This window comes from Ascaphus truei, chromosome 3 (assembly GCF_040206685.1).
Source record: "Ascaphus truei isolate aAscTru1 chromosome 3, aAscTru1.hap1, whole genome shotgun sequence".
NCBI classification, from domain to species: Eukaryota; Metazoa; Chordata; class Amphibia; order Anura; family Ascaphidae; genus Ascaphus; species Ascaphus truei.
The window spans coordinates 271670286-271692790 of NC_134485.1; the positions used below are offsets into that span (position 1 = coordinate 271670286).

The 22505-nt window shown below is 42.0% G+C and overlaps 1 protein-coding gene across 23 annotated transcripts in view; it reads left to right on the plus strand.

Moving 5' to 3' along the window:
• Positions 1-22086, plus strand: part of DOCK9 (dedicator of cytokinesis 9) — a 263517-nt gene extending 241431 nt beyond the window's left edge. For 15 of the 23 annotated variants that reach the window (XM_075590793.1, XM_075590800.1, XM_075590812.1 and 12 more), the window contains 9 exons: positions 6306-6428; positions 8439-8552; positions 9328-9363; positions 11257-11403; positions 11773-11983; positions 13510-13700; positions 14791-14891; positions 15799-15937; positions 20767-22086. In XM_075590793.1, coding sequence (XP_075446908.1) covers positions 6306-6428; positions 8439-8552; positions 9328-9363; positions 11257-11403; positions 11773-11983; positions 13510-13700; positions 14791-14891; positions 15799-15937; positions 20767-20889 — 1185 coding nt within the window. In that variant the 3' untranslated portion in view covers positions 20890-22086. The remainder of the gene's footprint in view (positions 1-6305; positions 6429-8438; positions 8553-9327; positions 9364-11256; positions 11404-11772; positions 11984-13509; positions 13701-14790; positions 14892-15798; positions 15938-20766) is intronic. The other 8 variants (XM_075590807.1, XM_075590806.1, XM_075590805.1 and 5 more) reach the window with 1 other exon arrangement.
• The last annotated feature ends 419 nt before the right edge of the window (positions 22087-22505 follow it).

Genomic DNA, 22505 nt, shown 5'->3' on the forward strand with positions numbered 1-22505 from the left:
CCCCAGAAAAAGATAAAATGGATTCTGATTGGTGAGCTAATCGGCATCATGGATGTGTTTTCAATTCACCAACAGTTGCCAACAGACATTCTTTCTTTGATCGTCCATATGACGGAACCTGGAGACTACACAGTTTTGCTTTGGAAATCCCTATAGTAGTGGTAATTTTTTTTATATATATTTTTTTTTTTAAAGGGGGGGGGGGTTCAATTTACTCTTTAAATTAAAAGCATTTATACTAGGCTAGTTGTTTTCAACCTTTTTTTTGGTTAAGAACCCCAATAATTGGGACATTCTGGGGAACCCCCCTCACACACTCTCTCCCCCTTTGTCTTTCCCCTCCCCCTGTCTTTCCCCTCCCCCTCTGTCTTTCCCCTCCCTCACACTCTATCCCCCCCCTCTCACACTATCCCCCCCTCTCACACTATCCCCCCTCACTCTATCCCCCCTTACACGCTTTCTCCCCCTTACACGCTTCCCCCCCTCACACGCTTCCCCCCCTCACACGCTTCCCCCCCTCACACGCTTCCCCCCCTCACACGCTTCCCTCCCCTCACACGCTTCCCCCCCCTCACACGCTTCCCCCACCTCACACGCTTCCCCCCCTCACATGCTTCCCCCCCCTCACACGCTTCCCCCCCTCACACGCTTCCCCCTCCCCCCACACTCTTTCCCCCCTCACACTCTTTCCCCCCCTCACACTCTTTCCCCCCCCTCACACTCTTTCCCCCCCCTCACACTCTTCCCCCCCCTCACTCTTCCCCCCCCCCACACTCTTTCCCCCCCCACACTCTTTCCCCTCCTCACACTCTTTCCCCCCCTCACACTCTTTCCCCCCTCACACTCTTTCCCCCCCCCTCACACTCTTTCCCCCCCTCACACTCTTTCCCCCCTCACACTCTTCCCCCCCCTCACACTCTTCCCCCCCTCACACTCTTTCCCCCCTCACACTCTTTCCCCCCTCACACTCTTTCCCCCCTCACACTCTTCCCCCCTCACACTCTTCCCCCTCACACTCTTCCCCCTCACACTCTTTCCCCCCCTCACACTCTTTCCCCCCCTCACACTCTTTCCCCCCCTCACACTCTTTCCCCCCTCAAAATACCCCGTCTCCCCCACACTCTTTCCCCCCCCTCACACTCTTTCCCCCCCCTCACACTCTTTCCCCCCACTCACACTCTTTCCCCCCACTCACACTCTTTCCCCCCCCCTCACACTCTTTCCCCCCCTCACACTCTTTCCCCTCCCTCACACGCTTTCCCCCCCCACACACTTCCCCCCCCACACTCTTTCCCCCCCCACACTCTTTCCCCCCCCACACTCTTTCCCCCCCCACACTCTTTCCCCCCTCACACTCTTTCCCCCCTCACACTCTTTCCCCCCCTCACACTCTTTCCCCCCTCACACTCTTTCCCCCCTCACAATCTTTCCCCCCCTCACAATCTTTCCCCCCCCTCACACTCTTTCCCCCCCCTCACACTCTTTCCCCCCCTCACACTCTTTCCCCCCCCTCACACTCTTTCCCCCCTCACACTCTTTCCCCCCTCACACTCTTTCCCCCCCTCACACTCTTTCCCCCCTCACACTCTTTCCCCCCTCACACTCTTTCCCCCCCCTCACACTCTTTCCCCCCCCTCACACTCTTTCCCCCCCCTCACACTCTTTCCCCCCCCTCACACTCTTCCCCCCCCCCCACACTCTTCCCCCCCCCCCTCACACTCTTTCCCCCCCCCACACTCTTTCCCCCCCCCACACTCTTTCCCCCCCCCTCACACTCTTTCCCCCCCTCACACTCTTTCCCCCCCTCACACTCTTCCCCCCCCTCACACTCTTCCCCCCCCTCACACTCTTCCCCCCTCACACTCTTTCCCCCCTCACACTCTTTCCCCCCTCACACTCTTTCCCCCCCCTCACACTCTTTCCCCCCCTCACACTCTTTCCCCCCTCAAAATACCCCGTCTCCCCCACACTCTTTCCCCCCCTCACACTCTTTCCCCCCCTCACACTCTTTCCCCCCCTCACACTCTTTCCCCCCCTCACACTCTTTCCCCCCCCTCACACTCTTTCCCCCCCTCACACTCTTTCCCCTCCCTCACACTCTTTCCCCTCCCTCACACGCTTTCCCCCCCCACACGCTTTCCCCCCCACACTCTTTCACCCCTCACACTCTTTCCCCCCCTCACACTCTTTCCCCCCCCTCACACTCTTTCCCCCCCCTCACACTCTTTCCCCCCCCTCACACTCTTTCCCCCCCCTCACACTCTTTCCCCCCCCTCACACTCTTTCCCCCCCTCACACTCTTTCCCCCCCTCACACTCTTTCCCCCCCCCTCACACTCTTTCCCCCCCCCTCACACTCTTTCCCCCCCCCTCACACTCTTTCCCCCCCCCTCACACTCTTTCCCCCCCTCACACTCTTTCCCCCCCTCACACTCTTTCCCCCCTCACACTCTTTCCCCCCCCACACTCTTTCTCCCCCCCCCACACTCTTTCTCCCCCCCCCCACACTCTTTCTCCCCCCCCCACACTCTTTCTCCCCCCCCCCACACTCTTTCTCCCCCCCCCCCACACTCTTTCTTCCCCCCCCACACTCTTTCTCCCCCTCACATGCTCTTTCCCCATCACACACACTCCCCCCCCCCCCCCATTCTCTCCTTTTTTATAATGCTCCCCAGCTGATAATTGAAAAAATATTGATCACGGTTTAAAGCAATTATCCTTGTTGCTTATTGATTTGTCTGTTTGTTAAAACTTGATTCAATCTACATGGTGTCCAGCGCTTCCTTCCCATGGGACGCCCTCCCAGTTTAGGAGATATAAGTGTTTTTGTTGTTTTTTTTAGAACTACTGTATGGCAACTCATGACCTAGCGAAACTGCAGTCTTGCTATACAAGACTACCTTGGGAGAACTTCTATTAAAGGGGTGGTTAAAAGAGAAAATGACAGCTTTAAAAAGAGCTAGTAGCATTACAAATGGCACTGAGGCTTGTACAGAAGTGCTTTCTCTTTCTGCTTATGGATATTTTTCTAAGCGTTGCTTTTATCTGGGACATCAAATTATATGAAATGTTCTGTATAGTCAGCTTTCTTAGTGATAAAACTAGCCCTATGCTGCAAGCTTATCAGCCTCTTGTAGGGCTGAGAATGATTTGCTGCAGAATTTGTATTTAACCTTTAAACTAAGTAACATAAACTAGTCAATCTTTAACACATTTAAGAGGCCATTCAGCGATCCAATACATTACTTGAATAATGCTGGGAGATATGATAGTAATGCACTCTTCAATGACCACATTATATCCAAACAGTGTGCTTTAAACATATACCTTTATCATAATTCGTATTAATAGATGTGTGTTTAAACCTTTCAATGCTTGTGGTGTCTCCCGAGAACTGAACTGAGAGGTTAAATAAAGTAGTATCACAGTGCTTTCACAATCATTTATTGATTTACTGAAGATGCAATTTCGGAACCATAAATTAGGTTAAAAAGTAACTGGAGTGCCGCCGGTTTCCGGCTCTCAACCCCGTGATCGCCCCCCAGAACGTGAACGGAAGTGGAGGATACACCCCTTTTTTTTTTTTTCCCAATCTCGTTCGGCTGTTACTGTAATGAGATCTCCCCCCAGAAAACGAGCATTTAATGCAAGACATACCCTGTTTGTCAAAGGGTGACCTACTAGTCAGCCGGCCCTTATAATGTGCAGAGGGTGCCTTGGGGTACTCGAAGGGCTAAACAATATCTTGTGAATCACATTCTAGAAGAATTTTCGAAGTGTGTATGCAGAGGTGAGGTAGAGAATACAAGGTGAGTAATTGGGCAAGGTGCTTACCTACAGTGTAACAGTACTTCCAAATCCAACTGCACTCATGGCGCCTCCATCAAATAGCCATCCTTTACTAGCATTCTGCGTAAGGCCGTGATTATACCCAAATCGGCAGAGCATACGACGCCAAAATAAATACGTTTTCCTATGAGTGCGCGCTAAGAGCGAGCGGCGAACGAGGCGGCCAAGCGCGCGAATATCAAGCAGATCCAAGAATTTTGTTTTCTGGAGCGACGGCCGGGTCACGTGAGCGGTTCAGCCAATGAGGGCGAACCGCTCATGTGATGTCATGGCCACGCCTCCCTGTCGCCTCCCGATGCCTCCTGCCTGCAGTGCAGGTTTCGGCTGGCACATCGCCCTGAGGGAGCACACACGCCCAGCCGCCGCCGGTATAATCGAATACATATTCTTCGAAAGAAGACACATGTGCAGTGCCGTCTAATTCATATTTCACTTATTATGTGACATCTGTTTATTGGCTCAGATTTGTTTAAAATTTTCTTGCCAACTTATCTCTCCAAAGATTTGATCTTCCTTGGATCAGATGGAGGAAATATTGACAGTTATGTTTCTCAACCGGGTGCCGCTATCCTCTGCCAAGGGTGTCGCAGCCCCAGGGGGAATCTCTGCAGTCTTCTCAGCAGGTGCGTGCCGCGCTGTCTGGAGACTGAGAGGCTGTGATCCGCCTCTACTCTTTCCCCTCTCAGCCCGGCACAGAGAAGGCAGCCTGCAGACAGCGCTGGACGTGCTCGCTGACCGGCTGATATGTTTTAGGCTGCGCTTATAGTGCTGGCTATGTGACTGGCTACGCAACCGCGTGTCGTCAGCCGTAGCTATTGCGATTCCTGCACTCTGGTGTGACAGGAGGTGTGGCCGTGAGCAGTTCGCCCTCATTGGCTGAACCACTGACGTCACGCAGCGATCACCAAAATGTCAAAATCCTTTGTCTACCGGCGACCGCTCCGTCTATCTGCAGCACAGTCGCGGTTATGCCCACTATGGGCACCCGCGACCGACTGCATGTACTTTCTACAGTGCTGCGTGACGTAAGTGTCGCCGCAGCCAGCACTATAAGCGCAGCCTTAGGTGTGAGGAAGGGGAGACTGCTTTGTTTTAGGAAGGAAGTGTCATGGCTTTGTGTGAGGAGGGGGAGGGAGGTGAGGGCTTTGTGTGTGGGGCGGGGTGGACAATTTGTGTGGCTAGGTGAAATGTGCGTGGTTTTGAGTAAGAGAAGGGGAGTTGTGAGTGGTGTGTGTATGAGGAGAGAGGCTGAGTGTGGCGTGCGTTAGAACATGTATGTGTGTGAAAACGGGGGGGTGTGAATGTGTGGGGAATGTGTGGGGAATGTGTGGAGTGTGTTGGGAATAAGGGTGAATATGGAGTGTGACACTAGGGGTGAATGTGGTGGGTTTCTGCTTGTGAGGTGAGGCCTGATGAGCAGGGGCGCGTTTGATTTGAAAAATCATTCATGTGTGCCCCGTTCACATAAGTGTTCCAGTCTGCAGTAGATTTGTTAGTAGATTAAACGGAATCTCTGCATACACTTGCACTGTAGTCTCCATGTAAGACATTTGTATATGTGTACCTGTCCCCGGAGAATCCAGGTGATTTCTGTGGTTCCCAAAAGGAAATGTCCTGAGCAGTATTGGCAAAAGATTTTAGGAATGAACATTTGCAAATTATTAAAGTTCTTGTGTGGTCTCTTACACTTTAATTCTGTATACTGATAGAGGTGCCAAAGACATGTACGTTTTGCTTGTATCTTAGTTAAAAGAAACTGCAAATATAGTACAGAAATGCCAATACTTCTTCAAATTGTTTTCATACGCATCAGTGGTGGTGCTGGGTTAAAGCGGTAATACCGCCTGAAATTTTTAGTTTTTTTAATCGTAATTGAATCAATGACATTGTGGCTTTTTGATTGGTTGCCGGAGGGGGAGAACTGACCCGGGAGTCATATGTCTTCCCCAAATTGCCCGGAGAACCCCCAGGTTTGCGGTTCCTGGGAACCAAGGGCTTCCGGTAAGGTTTAAAGAAATAAACATCGAATAGAAAACTATATATATGTAGTTCAAAAAGGCTATGGATAACCTGCACACACACAATGCTGAGGAAGATCCCCCTGGGAACCGAGGGTGTTCTGTTGTTTGTGTAAATGTTCCATTTTTTATGTGATTGTTTGTGATGTATGGATTCTATAACTTGCTAAGCATGTAGCCTTCAGCTTACGTCATTCTTACCATATGTTTATATTTCTATATCCTACTGACTGTCTATATTTCATTTATACAATATACACTTTTTGGTTGGTTCCTGCATTTCTCATACTGTTTTTGTCCTTAAGATACTTTTATAATGGTAAAAATGACTGATGAAAGAAAAAAATGAAACATCTTAAAGGGCCTTGAAATGGTGAGATTACATATTTGCTTGTTGTAAAGAGCAGTAAAATCTTTACTCTGACTTGTTGTTCAACAGGACGTGCTGATGGAGCTGCTGGAGCAGTGTGCAGACGGGCTGTGGAAAGCGGAGCGATACGAGCTCATCGCAGACATCTATAAACTCATCATTCCCATCTATGAAAAGCGCAGGGATTTTGAGGTACTATACAGTCTATCACCTTTAGGGATGACAGGGAAAAATAGAGGATTTTAACCCCTAGCGATGCTAGCCAGGAAACGTCCATGTATTGGATATGCAGATTAAAGCATTTAAATCTTCATAATCTTTCCAAACAAAACAGCATGTTGAACTCAGAGCTCCAAAATCCACAAATACTGTAATGGATGTATACCACTAAGAAAGTCCCTTGAACGCCACTATCTGTAGACTCCCAATAGCCTATAATAGGTATGTCTTATATGGGTGTCAAATGGCTATAGGCAGTGGTCGACAAATCACCCAAAAATCTACTCGCCAGACAAAAAAATCTACTCGCCACCTAGTACCACACGTGTGCTGTTTGGGCCAATAGGAGCTCGCCACGATGTTAAATCCACTCGCCCGGGGCGTGCAAATGTATAGGTTTGTCGAACACTGGCTATAGGAACTAAATGGTAATAAAAGTCACATAGAATGAGCAACATATAATAATAAAGTTACTCACTGATGACCATGTGGAGATCCGGGTGCTGTCGGCGTGCTCCTACCAGAGGATTTCAGCATACAAAGGTCGTGAGAGGCGGTGCAGCTGCCTTGGAAAAAATTATGACCATTACTGCAAAAAGTCTAGGTACAAAAATGTATTGAAGGCACATTTAAAAACAGTAAGGGAACACTCTTTATCTTTGATAAAGTGTGGGTGACCACGCGAAACGTGTAAGAGTGTTCTCTTACTGTTTTTAAATGTGCCTTAAATACATTTTTGTACCTAGACTTTTTGCAGTACTGGTAATAAGTTGTTCCAAGGCAGCTGCACCGCCTCTCACGACCTTTATCACCTTTAGGGGAAACTATCCCTAAATGTGTGGCACTTGCCTCTTTGGTTCTAGAGGGGTCAACACTGCATCATTGATTAAAGGGATAAGCAGTTGAGAAAAACTATTCTTCTCTTACAGTGTGAAGTGAAATTATAACCATAATTTTTCATTCATTCAGAGTTTCACAAGTTAAATAACACAGAAGTAATAAGGCCCCTGCAAGTCTTCGGTTATAAAATTGTTCTAAGCTTTCATTTCAGACAATTGTTTTGTCTTGTTGTCTTCGGTTATAAAATTGTTTCTAAGCTTTCATTTCAGACATTTGTTTTGTCTTGTCTTTGTCTTGTTTTGTCTTGTTGAACATAATTACAGTAATTGATTTTAGCGTTTCAAGTTAAACAATAATTAATGCTTCGATAGGCAGTGAGTTGTAGGAATCTCAGAAGGTAAAGAGTGCAATTCATGTATTGTTTCAATATTTAAAATCAATACATAAGTAAAATACTTTGAATACTGTTCGTCGCACAACATCCAAAATATCTGCCTAGAACAGGGCTTATCAACCCTAACCTAAGGTAGACCAGATAACCAAAGAAATGTGATGCACATGTGACTGCCCTTACCCTGTACAGTATGTGCATGTGCAGGTTGGTTATTCACATAGCTTGCCCTGGCTGGGGCTCCATGAGGAGGGGGTTGAGAAGAGCTGGTCTGGAATTTCTTGGCTAGTGATCCAGTCAGGAACACAGATGTGAACTGGATTGTATCGTTATTTGGAAACAAAGGCATGTTTACTTGCCTTATTGCCTTACTAACAAGGAAAACACCTGCGACCATTTTAGCTCCCAAAGCTCTTGAAAAGTATGTTGCTAGGTCCACCTTCAATAACCAAAATTTAGTTTGTAAAATGCTTCATTTTGAAGGTTGGTGTTATTTCTGGTAAAGATTTAGGTGTATGTATTAAAAGAAATGACCCTGTTTCTAGCACTTAATACATTTGATATATTTTCTGTATTGTGAATTCTTTTTCTCCAGATGATTCTACATAAATATTAGAACCCCTTTAAAAGGATGAACCCAGAATGTATCTGCATGTTGTAATTGGTGACTACAGGCACTAATAAAATGTCATCACAGTAAAGAGTTTATTTGCTAAATTCTCCTTTTTTACTGCTTGCCCATTTGTACCCAGAGACTCGCTCATTTGTATGATACACTACATCGTGCCTACAGCAAAGTTACTGAGGTGATGCACACATGCAAGAGGCTTCTGGGAACTTATTTCAGGGTGGCTTTCTTTGGACAAGTAAGTTAAAACCTTACTACCTGTATACCTCTAAACTTTGACAAACCTGGAATGTCTTGTAAGTTTTCAGACTGTCTGTTATAAAGTTGCACTAGTAAAATCTTTTTGCTTCCTTTTTGTCTTTTTTTTATTTTGTTATTTTCTTACTATCTCAAGGCGGCGGTAAGTTCTGTTTCAGGCTTCAGTGACCAGTTTTCAATAGTTATATTTGGTGCTTCAGCGTGGTTTGCAAGTATGACATCCACACATGCCACATGCTATATTTGCATTTCTTGCCACTAAACAATTGAAACCTCCACCCTTCCCCAACCCTTTGAAGCAGCAATCTCATCTATTTCTCCTCCGGAGGACCTCCCATTTACAAATATGGAATATATATATATATATATACACACACACACGTATATGTGTATATGTATGTATGTATATATATATATATATTTATGTATCTAGTAGGCGGGATTGCTGTGTGAAAATTAAATACATATTTTCCATCTGCAGAATATAAATCACGAATTTGCTGTGTGTGTCTTTAATGCATGTGGTGCAAAGTGAATGGCTATACCTTGACGTGCCTGTTAGTACTTCATCGTGTTATTGTCACAGTCGGCCTGTAAATGCTCACACTGTCACAGTATGCAGTTCTGCTTTATTCAGGCTTTCCATTCATGAAACTGTGTGATCCGTTTCCTGGGGAAGGTGTGTGCAGCTTTTGCCTGCATCCAGCAATTTAACTGTCATTTTATTCTGTTTATTCCTTTTTATAATCTTATAGCAATACCAGTTTACAGACAGTGAAACCGATGTGGAGGTAATTAAACAATTGAAAAGCTAACAATGCCTTGCTGCATTTAAGCTTTTGGTTTGATGTGGCCCTGTCCTACGCCTGGCATTTGTTTGTTACTGCATCCTGTTCTTTTCACCATATCGTCCATGTCATGAAGGATGTGTCTTTATTTCCTATTTTTTGGCTTAAAATAATAAACAGATCACCCTTGAGTGCCACGTTTATGAAGCCACGTACACAGGATCTCTCTGTACACCCTTATTTTGTCACTGGTGGATGCGAGAGCATCTCGTAGGTACGGCATTAATGTGTTGGTTATTTGCAGCTCCCTCTCAACAAGCACTTGGACACAATCCACTGGCACTTAATACAGGCAACGGGACAAAGATGTTCACTCTAAATACTAAATATTATCTCTAACCATGTCGCTTTTATTTTAGATTTGGGTTAGTTGAAGCTAAATAGAATTGGATTTTATGTGCAATGAATAATATTATACCTTGGATATTGGTGGTAGGAATTTGAATTGGGAATGGATTAGATTAGCAACCACTGGATATAAAAGCAGACTCCTGTTTTCAAACCTACCCACTGCTTTTACTGCTGCAGTAGTTGAAATTGTAGCTAGCCCTACCCCCTAGAAATGGTTTGAGTGCTAGAGCAAATTGTAAATACACAAACTACTTTCCTTCATTTGATAAAAATGTGAATATACTAGTTTTGTGATTTTACACCCCCTAAACTGGTTTGATCAGAGTGCTGTGTCCACAAAGAGAGAGAAGCTGTCCCGTTACATAGAATATATCCCGTGATCTAGAATTTGTCCATGGATGGGCACCGTTTTTTTTACTTGCCTATTTAAAAATAATACGCAACATTGAAGAACCGATGCTACATCTTGTTCACAATTTGTAGAAGTTAATACATCCTTTCCAAGCTCGTAGAATTGGGGAAGCCATCGTCGAAACTTTTAGTGGTAAGACTGTCCTTCATTCGATTTTGTTTGTCAGGTGTATGTATAATTTTATTTATTAAGCGCCACCGTTTATGCAGCACCTTACAAAATGTAGAATATAAGGTAAATAAAGTACAAACAATGCAGAGAAGTACAACAGGTAAAATATTTGGCAATCAGAGGCCCTGCCCCAGAGAGCTTACAATCGAAGTTGTGTGTTGAGACTCTTATAGACACAGTAGGACCAAAGTGCAGCCATGGAGGTCACCTGGAGTCTGTTGTAGAGGCGTAAATAATTTAATGAGATGCTTCTTTTAAGAGGTGAATTTTCAGCCATGTTTTGAAAGCAGAAAGTGAAGATGCTTGACGATTATTAAATGGAGGAACGCTCCATAGATAGGGAGAGATTAGTGCAAGTTTTATAACTGGGAAGGACTGTTTTTACCTTTTTCTTAACCAGCAAGTTTCTATCTGGACCCCGTTTTTCTCTGCGGAGCAGTGCTTTCCCCTGCCCTCACAGGTGATTTTTCTGACTTTGAACTGGGAAGGGCTGTAGAGGTAAAAGGTGGAGAGATGAGACAACCTTGGGTTGAGCGTATGTGGCGATTAGGGGTAGAACAAGAGATCAGTTGAGCTATAAGGCGGTGTAGAGGCTTATATGAAAGAAGGACAATCTTGTGTGTGTTCAAAAAGATTACATTTGTTACCATGAATCAGCATTTTTTTCTTTTTGTGTGTGTTTTTGCCATAATCTTATGTGAGTTTTCCAAACTTTAGAAGCAACCCATGACATGTATTTGCACCTCATTCTGTTTGTGCTGCGGGAAAATGATTCACTGTTTTCACTTTTGTTCTCCAGTTTAAATGGCAGCATACATGTCTTGACATACTCTTCATTAAGTACATGTTTTGAGGTTGCTTTGTTCCGCTGGGGTTTTAATGGTAATGAACTTCTGCCACAGGGTTTCTTTGAAGATGAAGATGGGAAAGAATACATTTACAAGGAGCCAAAACTGACGCCTCTTTCAGAGATTTCTCAACGGCTGCTGAAACTCTATTCAGATAAATTTGGTGCAGAAAATGTCAAAATGATCCAGGATTCTGGCAAGGTACGGGTCCTCTGAGTAATCCGAGGGTAGCGGGGACTTTATCTCACTCGGCATGTTGCAGAAATATTTTTTATACTGTATTTGTACGAGGAAAGTAATTTGTTACAAAACCGTAGCGGTATTATTCGCTAAAGGAAGTGTAGTAAATGTCATGTAATTTTTAGGTGTTCACATTTTTACTTTACCATGGCCCATTTCAGCTTGAGTTCTGTAAACAATTACACACGACACAAATCCATAGATACTGTGAGTTTACTAGTTCAAAGTAAACCATTATGTTACGATCTAAAGAGGTTGCATTTTCATAAAATATTGTACCTTACATGAAAACATCTTGATAATTTGTTGGTTGCCTTATTTATTTTGCAGGTGAATCCCAAAGATTTGGACTCCAAGTATGCCTACATTCAAGTGACACATGTCACTCCTTACTTTGAAGATAAGGAACTGCAAGAGCGGAAAACAGAATTTGAGAAGAGTCACAATATCCGCCGCTTTGTGTTTGAGATGCCATTTACACTCTCTGGGAAAAGACAAGGTGGTGTGGAGGAGCAGTGGAAGCGACGCACTATATTGACAGGTGAAGAGGAGGTGTATATTTATTAAATAGTTATCTTGTCGAATCAAGTGAAACATTCCCACTGTAAGGTATGATTGCATGATGTTGATCAAAAATCATTAGTCCAACTGCAGCGTTTTTGAACCCTTTTTGAGTGCTGCAGAATCGCTGTACCCTCCGGCACAGTAGGGTCACGGGACGGTGGCCATTTTTCAGGAAACAGGAGAGGAGTTGTCGTCCTCTGCCATTTCTTCACAGGGCAGATTGAGTCCTGCTCTCTATTGGAATGCAGGACGAGACGTAGTCACTACGTCATGGGACCCATGGAGTGCCAGACCCCTGATGTAGTGATTATGTCTTGGAGCACTCAAAGGGGTAAAGTGACTATACTTGGGTTTTTTTTGAGGGGGTGGGTGAGAAGCAGGGGACGCCGGAGCTGAACCGCCTTTTATTTCAGTACATCTGAAGGGGGTGCCTGTAGCGGCCCCAGCTAGGCACAAAAAAATATGTATTTAAAGGTTCTGTATCCCACGGGCCAATAGGAAGCTGCAACATCATCCCTTGCGGCTTCCCATTGGCCCGTGTGCGGTGAGGCCTTTTAATTAAACAGATATAAGATACTGGCATCACTTTCAGATGCAAGTATCTTTGTGATAAGGGGGTCTCTGGAACTGAAATTGATGGGGCTCGGCTCCAAAAAGACCCTCTGCTTCCCACCTGTTTGTTGGGGGTTAGATAATCACACATTTTATTTTGTAGAAGTCCTTTAAAGATTTATTGTGCATGGAACTTCACAAGGCTCTTGTTTAGATGTGTCATAGTCAACTGTCGACAACTTTCCGTGACCAGAGAGTTAATGGAACGCTCTACACATTGAGATAATGAAGTACAAATGTATTATTTTGGAACGGTAGAGCAAAAAGAAACACATATACAAAGTGAGTGGTAATGAGTTGTTTTATTTAAAAAGAAGTAAATGTTTGCCCTCCATATTTGAATTCTTCTGCTTGCTTATTTACACCAGATATTCCACACTCACTTTATGTTCCAGTTCAACAAACATTACAGTTTCTCTCTTTCATACAATTTGGTACTCCTATAATTGGGGCAGTGATGTGATTAAGTGCCTGCCATATCGGCCCAGTTCAACATCTATAATTGTTAAACAAAAAGAACGATTCTTGTTCTCCTACCAATTAGGCAAAGATAAAATAATAATCTCATGAAAAAGTCCCAGTTCAACATCTATAATTGTTATGCAATCTGTTGCGGAAATCAAACCCTGTAATGTATATGTTTGCCATGTCTCTTTGAGGCAGTGCTACAAGTGAAAACTGTATACATGTATGTAGTCTAGTACCAGAATAAACCATAGAAACGATGGAACAAATAAAGCAGTAACTTCCACAGCACATGAGTAACCTGGTGGATGATGATGTTACATACATGCTTCATAGTTTATTCACCTTGGTCTGAATTTTTGTATGGTATAGTCCCAACTCTTTTTTTGGTTTTTGTTTTAATCTTGTTGATATTTCTCTTCACAGCAATACACTGTTTCCCTTATGTGAAGAAGCGAATTCCTGTGATGTATCAGCACCATACAGATCTGAACCCAATAGAGGTGGCAATCGATGAAATGAGTAAGAAGGTGGCAGAGCTCAGGCTGCTTTGCTCCTCTTCTGAAGTGGATATGATTAAACTACAGTTAAAGTTACAGGGCAGTGTCAGTGTACAGGTAAGTGTAGCACTTTACTCCGGTTTTATTACATCATACCCACTAATTAGCGATATACTTGACAGATTTGTTCTGTTTTGTTACAAGTTTTTTGGATGGTCTTATTTGTGTAAACCAGTTTTAAGGCATAAAGCAAAATGTGTTCAATTAATCTACAGTACATACAGATTGACTGGTATTTGCACAATGCTAATTAAATAATACATGTCCGTATAATTAAAGGAAGCAGAGTTACAGACCCTTGTATTATGGCAGAAACATACAGGAACCATTACAGATGCCACTTAGATTAGAAAGGAGGTAAACAATTTGTAGACAAAAATAAAAACCAAAACTCAATAACACTAGTATTCCCTTAATGATGTTTGTGCTCACAAAAGAAATTAGCGTTAACTACAGCACCATCTGCCAGTGATTTGAGGATATGCGGAGGATGAGTGAATTCACGTCACGGCATTTCTCCAAACACAAGTGCTTGAGTTACACACTTAAAGTTACAATCTCTTAAATGGACTGTAATGCTTTGGGATCAATTGCATTCTTTGGATTCATATATTTTTATATTTCTCTGCATGTGTGCAACGGGGAAGGAGTATAATACAGTATATTATACTTTTTCGCTAGAAATAAAGCGAGGCCAACAATTACATTTCTTTTTAACACCACTTGAAAGTATCAAACTGAATGGAGAACAAGTTACTTATAACAATTACAATAGCTGTACTCCTGGACAGAGTAGCTCTAGTAGTGTTTAACTAAGATTTATTCTACAGTTTAACAGCTGCGATTTTGCTACTGTTGTTTTTAATGTTTATGACCCAAGTGTGCTTTTTATATCTTTTTGCCTTTGATACTTGGTTTCACCACCACTGTATTTAGTAATTGGGTCCTTTCATCATGTAGAAATTGTATACAGCCTGTACCTTTAAAACATAGGTCAGAAATGGTGCTAGATGCAAGCAGAGTGCAGGCTACAGTGGGTTGCATTTTTTGTGTAGATTGCTGTTGACACATTATTTTTTGTAGCCCAGTATCACCCTTTGGTGACTTATGAAATAGAATGCTATGTCTTATCATTTCCCCCTTGTAGGTCAATGCAGGCCCCTTGGCGTATGCCAGAGTTTTCTTGGATGATACAAACACCAAAAAGTATGCAGACAACAAAATAAAACAACTGAAGGAAGTTTTCAGGTAATCCATATTGGAATTTCTTGTGTGATTCAAGACAAAAAGAAAACAGCCGTTGGATGGATATATGTATTAACACAGAGAACAGTGTGCTTTGACTTATTGTTTGTTGGCACCCGTGCTAAAAAAATGAGCAGCTTCTTACATGTGGGGCAGAATGTTCGACTTGTGCCACTTCCGATCTCGCTGATTTGTTTTTGGAACAAATAAAAGGCAAAAGGAATGATGCACGGAGACTCATAGTTTGTCTCAATCTCCATGCGTGCACCGCTTAGTTCCTCCTATTGACAATCCCCAAGTCACAAGCTGGTGTACGTGGGACCAAATCGGAGCAAAGTACTTTGATATATGTATTGACGAGGCAGAGTACTTTGATCTATTTATTGACAAAGCAAAGTACGTTGATATACTGTCATGATATAGAGGGCACTAAAAGCTGAAGAATTATGTTTGTTGATATTCTCAACAATACCAATAAACTCATACATGTTGGTCCGTTGTTTTCAACCTGCATTGGTTCTGCACAAAGCCAAATCTGCAATAGGAAATATTGTACTTTGCAAGCCACAATCATTTTGTTTCAAATTGTACTTTACATAAATACAGTTTAATTTCTAATCTAATGATAACATTCTAAAAATTGTCTCTTGTATATGTCAAAGTGCATAGATATGGTAGGTTGGCGTATCCGAAGGAGAAGAAATGTTACGGGTTCTACAATTCTTGAAAGGTTGAAAAGCGTGGTCATATACAAAGATATATATTTATGGTGGTTTGTATGATTAATAGCTTTAAAATTAATTATGATTTTCTAATATACATACAGCAGTAGTGTAATATATTTCCATTCTGATATACATGCGTAACACTCTCAATGAATGACTTTATATATGTTTTTCCTTTTTCTTAGGCAATTTGTTGAAGCGTGTGGTCAGGCTTTGTGTGTTAATGAAAGACTTATAAAGGAAAATCAGTTTGAATACCAAGAAGAAATGAAAGCAAACTACAGAGAGATGGCCAAAGAACTTTCTGAAATAATGCATGAACAAGTAAGTATTACTAATTATATTCTGAACATTCAAAATACGTTGATATACAGTAGTGTTTCCTCAGTAGAGATAGTTGATGGGGCAAAACATAATATTTTTAGTCAGGCATTTTAATCCCATTTTATAAAATAACAAGCCTGGGAATAACACTTTAGTCAAGCGAAAACTGCTCTGTACCTTACAAAAATAGAAGGGATATTTCTAACCATTGTAATTCTATCAGAAAAACAGAAAAGCAAAACAGATCTTATTTTCTATGGTAATAAACTAGCGTAAAACCATGTATTTGACTCTGCCCTGTCATCTTAATGACACTTTTTGAATAACAGTGACAGGATACACTTTTGCCACTTTTCTATAACGATACCTGGCTGTCCTTGGTTATTAGTGTCAATACTGTATGAGGTGGCTTGAAATTCTCATACTTATCTAAAGACAAACGAGGTTGTCATAAATAACGTACTTGGGCTTTTGAAATGACCTGAACGTAAAATGGTAATCGGACTATTTGCAATAAAATAGTTAAGAATTGTGGCCTTTAACCTTTAGTTTATATACATACACGCATGTACAGTGTTCTGCATGTGGTTGTGTAATTTTTGGATTAGATAAGTGAATTTTGAGTTCATATAACATTTTATTGACTCGTAATGTATGTGCAACAAAGTCTAGAAAGTTATGGCCAGAAATACACGGAGCATGGGAGATTTAAGTCTGAATTCATTAATGAGACCCAGATGACTGTGAAGGGACTTCTGCTTTTTATCTGTTACTTCAGTAAACAATCTGTATCCCCATGTACGGGAACAGGCGTATTTATTAGGCGATGCAGCTTTGCGTAGCAGCTTTGCTTAAGACTATCATGTGAAAGTAGATTTGATGTGCTAATCCTGCTAAAATCTATATTTAAAAACTCTTCAAACATAAGTGATAGTGTACAGAAGATCAAAATATACGTATTTAATAATTTGTGCGAAAAAAATCCTGTGAAATACAATATAATGAAAGGTAAAGGACATCATTAGAGTTTTGTATAGACAAAAAGTGGTACTACAATGCAGTCAAATCCAATGGAGTTTCCAGTATTATTTTGTCTTTGTGCTGCTCTTCTTCTGAGACCCTCCACAAAGGTATTTTCACTGTTCAATGGTTGTTTAAAAAATGTGGAGCTCTCTTGAGTGAACAAGATAAGATAATGAACAGAAAGCTCTATTGCACAGGTGGGCAACTCCAGTCCGCCTGTGCCACTAATAGCTCACCCGCTTTCCCGCTCTCTCTCTGTCGCTCTCGCTCTCTCTCTCGCCCTCGCCCTCTCTCTCGCCCTCGCTCTCTCTCTCGCCCTCGCTCTCTCTCTCGCCCTCGCTCTCGCCCTCGCTCTCTCGCCCTTGCTCTCTCGCCCTCGCTCTCTCTCTCGCCCTTGCTCTCTCGTCCTCGCTCTCCCGTTCTCGCTCTCTCGCCCTCGCTCTGTTGCGCTCTCTCTCGCCCTCCCTCTCTCGCCCTCACTCTCTCTCTCGCCCTCGCTCTCTCTCGCCCTCGCTCTCTCTCGCCCTCGCTCTCGCCCTCGCTCTCTCGCTCGCCCTCGCTCTCGCTCGCCCTAGCTCTCGCTCGCCCTCGCTCTCTCTCGCTCGCCCTCGCGCCCTCGCTCGCCCTCGCTCTCTCGCCCTCTCTCGCCCTCGCCCTCGCTCTCTCTCGCCCTCTCTCGCCCTCGCTCTCTCTCGCCCTCTCTCGCCCTCGCTCTCTCTCGCCCTCGCTCTCTCTCGCCCTCGCTCTCTCTCGCCCTCGCTCTCTCTCGTCCTCGCTCCCTCTCGCCCTCTCTCTCTCTCTCTCTCTCCCTCGCGCTCTCTCCCTCTCTCCCTCGCTCTCTCGCCCTCGCTCTCTCTCGCGCCCTTGCTCTCTCGCCCTCGCTTTCTCGCGCTCTCTCTCTCTCCCTCTCGCCCTCGTCCTCGCTCCCTCTCTCGCCCCTCCTGCTGAGCGTGGACTATGCCATTTATGTCAATATGAGCAAACTGGCACTGTGTGGTAAATCTGTAAAAGTTTTAATTGTATAATCCTTCCCAATAATAAGTTTCTCTTTTTCTCCCTATGTGCATACATGAGCAGATGGGATGGTAATATAAGCTTGATTTTTATTGTCTTTAATGTAAAATTGCTGTTCCGGGATATATTTAAATATATACTATGAAAATATTACCCTGCAATGTATAACTCAAAGCTTTTAATGGGAAAGCAGCTGTTCCTGTTAAGGGTTATAATGTTTGATCGCATCTTCACCAACCTTATAAATGAACATGTTCTTGTCCTAAAGTGCAACGATTCTGGGTTATCATTAGAGATGGGCGAATTAGTCCAAATTTGATCTGATATTTTTTTTTGGAATACCAAATTCTGATTCACGCATGAGAAGGCGGATTGGGCACGAAAAATGTTGTTAGAACACCTCCAAATCCACCATTGGGTTCCTTCCGCACGGATTTTATGAGATATAGGTTTTGAAGGAGAGCAGAGGTTGTGGGTTCTGTTCATTGTTGGGCCTTGACTTTAAACTCTTCCTCACAAGATGCCTTGGAACCTGGCTCATCAGGATAGGCCTTGTGGAAAGGTTTTTGGGATGTTGAGGTATAAGTTATTTAAATATGCTATTCGCATATGCAAAGTATATCTCCCAGGTGTGCTGTTTTTTTTAATTTTTTTTAAGCACTGGTGTCTCTCCACATATTGGTTTTGGAGCAGGGTTTGAGGGACTATATATATTTTAGTTATTTATAAAAATGTTTTACCAGGAAGTAATACATTGAGAGTTACCTTTTGTTTTGTCGTGTATGTGTGTATATATGTGTGTATATACTATATATATATTATATATATATTATATGTATATATAATAAAAATATATTTTACATGGGGCTGCACTAAAGGTCTCCCCTTGCCCCAAAACCCATATTTCAGGGTCTGGAATTCGTTTAAGGATTCAGGATTTGTAGTGATAGAGAAAAATGATTCTACCTTTTTGAGACTGATCCGCCGATAAAAGGAGCTTCCAAATCCGCAGAGGATTTCAATTTCTTCGACATTTTCAGCCATCTCTAGTTATGAGTGTCTATTAAGGATTGAGTTATCCTAATAAGTATTCTCCCGGCTATGCCTCTCTTCATCACCAACTTTGTAATGTATGTTCCTTTTGGTTTCAATGGTAATTATTGTCTACTCCTGTTTTCTGTACCCCATTCATACCTAAAAATTTCAATGCAGTTTAAGTGAAATTTTAAAATGAATGAATATGTTGCTCTCTCTATTCATTGCTTAAAGCTGCAGTTCAGTCAAAATCCTGCATGTGTGCTTTTTTTAATAAATCAGTTCTGTAGTAAGAAAAAATACTTTTAGCATTTTCTGTTTTTAAAAAAACAACTTTGAAAGACCAAATTTCTTGTATTCTATTTTAACAACCATTTGCTTAGGCACTTCCCCTTCATGTCCTGTCACAAGCCCTGGCACACCCCTTTGTCAGCCCTGCCCTCCCTCTAGCACATGTCAGTGCAGGAGTGCTCATGAATATTCATGAGCTTCCGCTGAGAGACAGAAGCAGAAGAAAAACAGATCCCTTCACTAATTGTCACCAAATTTTGCCGATCAATACATGGAGAACGAATCGACCTGCAACTATACAGTTCTTTAGGTAATTAGAGATTGGCCACATGAAACTATTGAAGTAAAAAAATAAATTAAAAAAAGACTGAACTGCAGCTTTAATGATACGAAGGGTATCTGATCACTATTAGTTTATCAGCCTACCTTAACGGGTTGTTTCCTATAAGGTAAGATAGGACCAATATTACGACACTAGACACTACGACACAATGGTAATTTTTGCGTTTTCCCACTCTTCTGACTGATACTTATAATAACTGATAATACTGTAGTGTTTCTATTTGTTACAACTTTTCTGCTGCTGATTGGAGAGTTCTTGAGAGTGTTATAAATTCGCATTCATGCATTTTAATATAATAAATGAATTTCTATCAAGACAATTGCATGAGAATATTGTTGTAGTATTTAGAATTTTAAAGTAACAAAGGCAACTGAATCCTAAGTGAGGGTGTAATCCTTTGTTCTATGAAAGGAACATCAGAAGCACGTTTGCCATCATTGATTAAACTTTCATTTGTAAGTAACTTTTTAAGAATAAATTGACTGTCTGCTAGAAAACCAACTTCTGAAGTATTTTTAATCTTTCTGAACAAGAAATAATAATAAGTGGAATATTATTATTATTTAACAGTATAGGAGCAAAAACCAGGGATCTCCAGTTGCTAACGAGGATTTCTGAATACAGGGAGGATCAGTGCTCTTTAACTGGCGCCTCCCCCCCCCCCCCCCCCACACTGCGGGCCAAATGCGGCCTGCATAGAGCCTTCATGTGTGACCCTCGGGCTCTCGGCTGCCCAAGCATGTGTGAAATTAGCAGGAGCAAAGTGCAATTGTTCACACTAATATCCACTTATAAGTTAAGTTAATGTAATATATACTGTATGGATGCTATAAATGCTTGCAAAATTTTGAAATATCATTTCAAGTTTGTAAATGTATCTAAAATTACATTATAATAAGCTTGTGGCCCCTCTATTTCTAAATGTTTTCTGATCTGGCCACTTTGGAGAACTGGTTTAGATGGTTATGGTACAGTAATTGCTGCACAGCATTATAGCAAAGCATATTACTGTCCTAAAGGTTATCTGAAGTGTTGGTTTGCTGGTCTTTTTACTTCTAAAAGAAAAGATATCACCATTATTTTTGTTATTTGATGTATAAATGTTTTCCTTTTTCTTTCTAAGATTTGGTGTGGAGAAGAGAAGATCAGTGTTATGCCGAATTCGCTTCACATTTTTAATGCCATAAGTGGAACTCCTACAAGCACAACTGTACAGGGAATGACCAGCTCTTCTTCAGTCGCATGATCTCTTTCCCACGTGTAAAGTCATTTTCATTTCACGATGTGGCCCATCTTTTGCTAACTCAGGACCGTTCCAGAGCTCACAGTGTGTAAAATGATGATCTCTTCATAATATGAACACTACAGATTAAGAGGAAGGGGTAGAGTAAGAGACAATCGGTTGGTGTGATGGTAGGAGCTGTCGGAGGGTAGGCACATGTCTTTTGTTTTAATCATGTGGCAATACTGACTTTTTTCGATACTGTATCTTAAAGAAATGTGTATTGAATATTTTTATGCTAGCTAGATAACTGCTAATAACAAAGCAGGGTCACAACGAATAGCACATTAGAAATAGGATAGTAATTGTCAAGGAATGTACATTAAATGCTACACAAGTTTACATGTTGGCTTTGTGACCAAGCACACCTTTCAAGTCTTAAAAGTGAAGAAAATATTAAGAGGGAAAAGCCCTGGTTATGTTCATTTTGATTCAGTTTTAAAAAGAGACCATGGAAAAGATTTTATTTTTTTTCCAACCGAAATTAAAATTCCTTTCTGACAAATAGGTAAGATTTTTCTAACATCTAATATGAACTTTGTTTTCTGTTCACTAGTTTCTATTATTGATAGTCCGTTTTAGTCTGGGAGCTTCCAAATCGTCGAGTGTAGGGAACACATGACATTGAAACTTTCATCACTGCACAAATTTGCATTGCTTGGCAGGTCCGTCCAGGAGATGTATTACTGGGGTTGTTGAAATGTACATATTGTTAATTGATGCAGACCATACTTTCTGTACATAAATGTGTTACATTTCTATGCATTTTTAATGTTCATCGCTAGAACTTTTATTGTGACAAAAATGTGCTTATTCATTTTACCTGCTATATATTTTTGTCTTTACAGTTTATTCTTGTACATAAATGAGTGCAATACAAAGATGTATACAGTCTTTGCTATGTTAGGTTTATACACTGTTAAAAACAAACGAAAAAATCCTTTTTTTTTTTGCCAAAGCAAAGAGTATGTATTGGTGGTCATGGTTACTGTGGTAAATGGTGGTGTTATTTAAAGCTTGGATCATATTGTTCTTTCAAAACATTAATTTAGTAATTTTATATTTGGGGGGGGGGGGGTGAATAAAGGTTTTAATTTTATTTAACTGGAAACACTGTCCTGCTGTAATTAATATTCTGTACTACATATGTATTAAAAGAAATCGCTAATTTCTGTGTAGTGTTTTTTATTTTTTCCCCCACTCATTTCCTGATCGGTGTTCATACAGAATCACAAGGGGAAAGTAGAAGGCGTTTGGGCACGTGTTCCCTGGTCTTTCGATTAAAATTTCCCACTGTATCTCCTCAGTTACTGTATAATTTCAGCCGGTTGTGAAATACGGTACATGAAGTGTGGACCTTGTTGGTAAGATGAAATAGACCAATAACAAAATATAGTGGACACTAAAATGTGATGGGTCTACTTTTTTGAATAGAGCTTATCTCTAGAGCAGTGATTTCCAACACTTTTTTGTGTTCAGGAACCCGATGTGAAATTCTAGCGAGTCTGAAATCTGATACATTGTAAGGATCCCCAGCCCTCTATAATAGCAAGTCTGAGGTCAGATGCATTGTAAGGAAC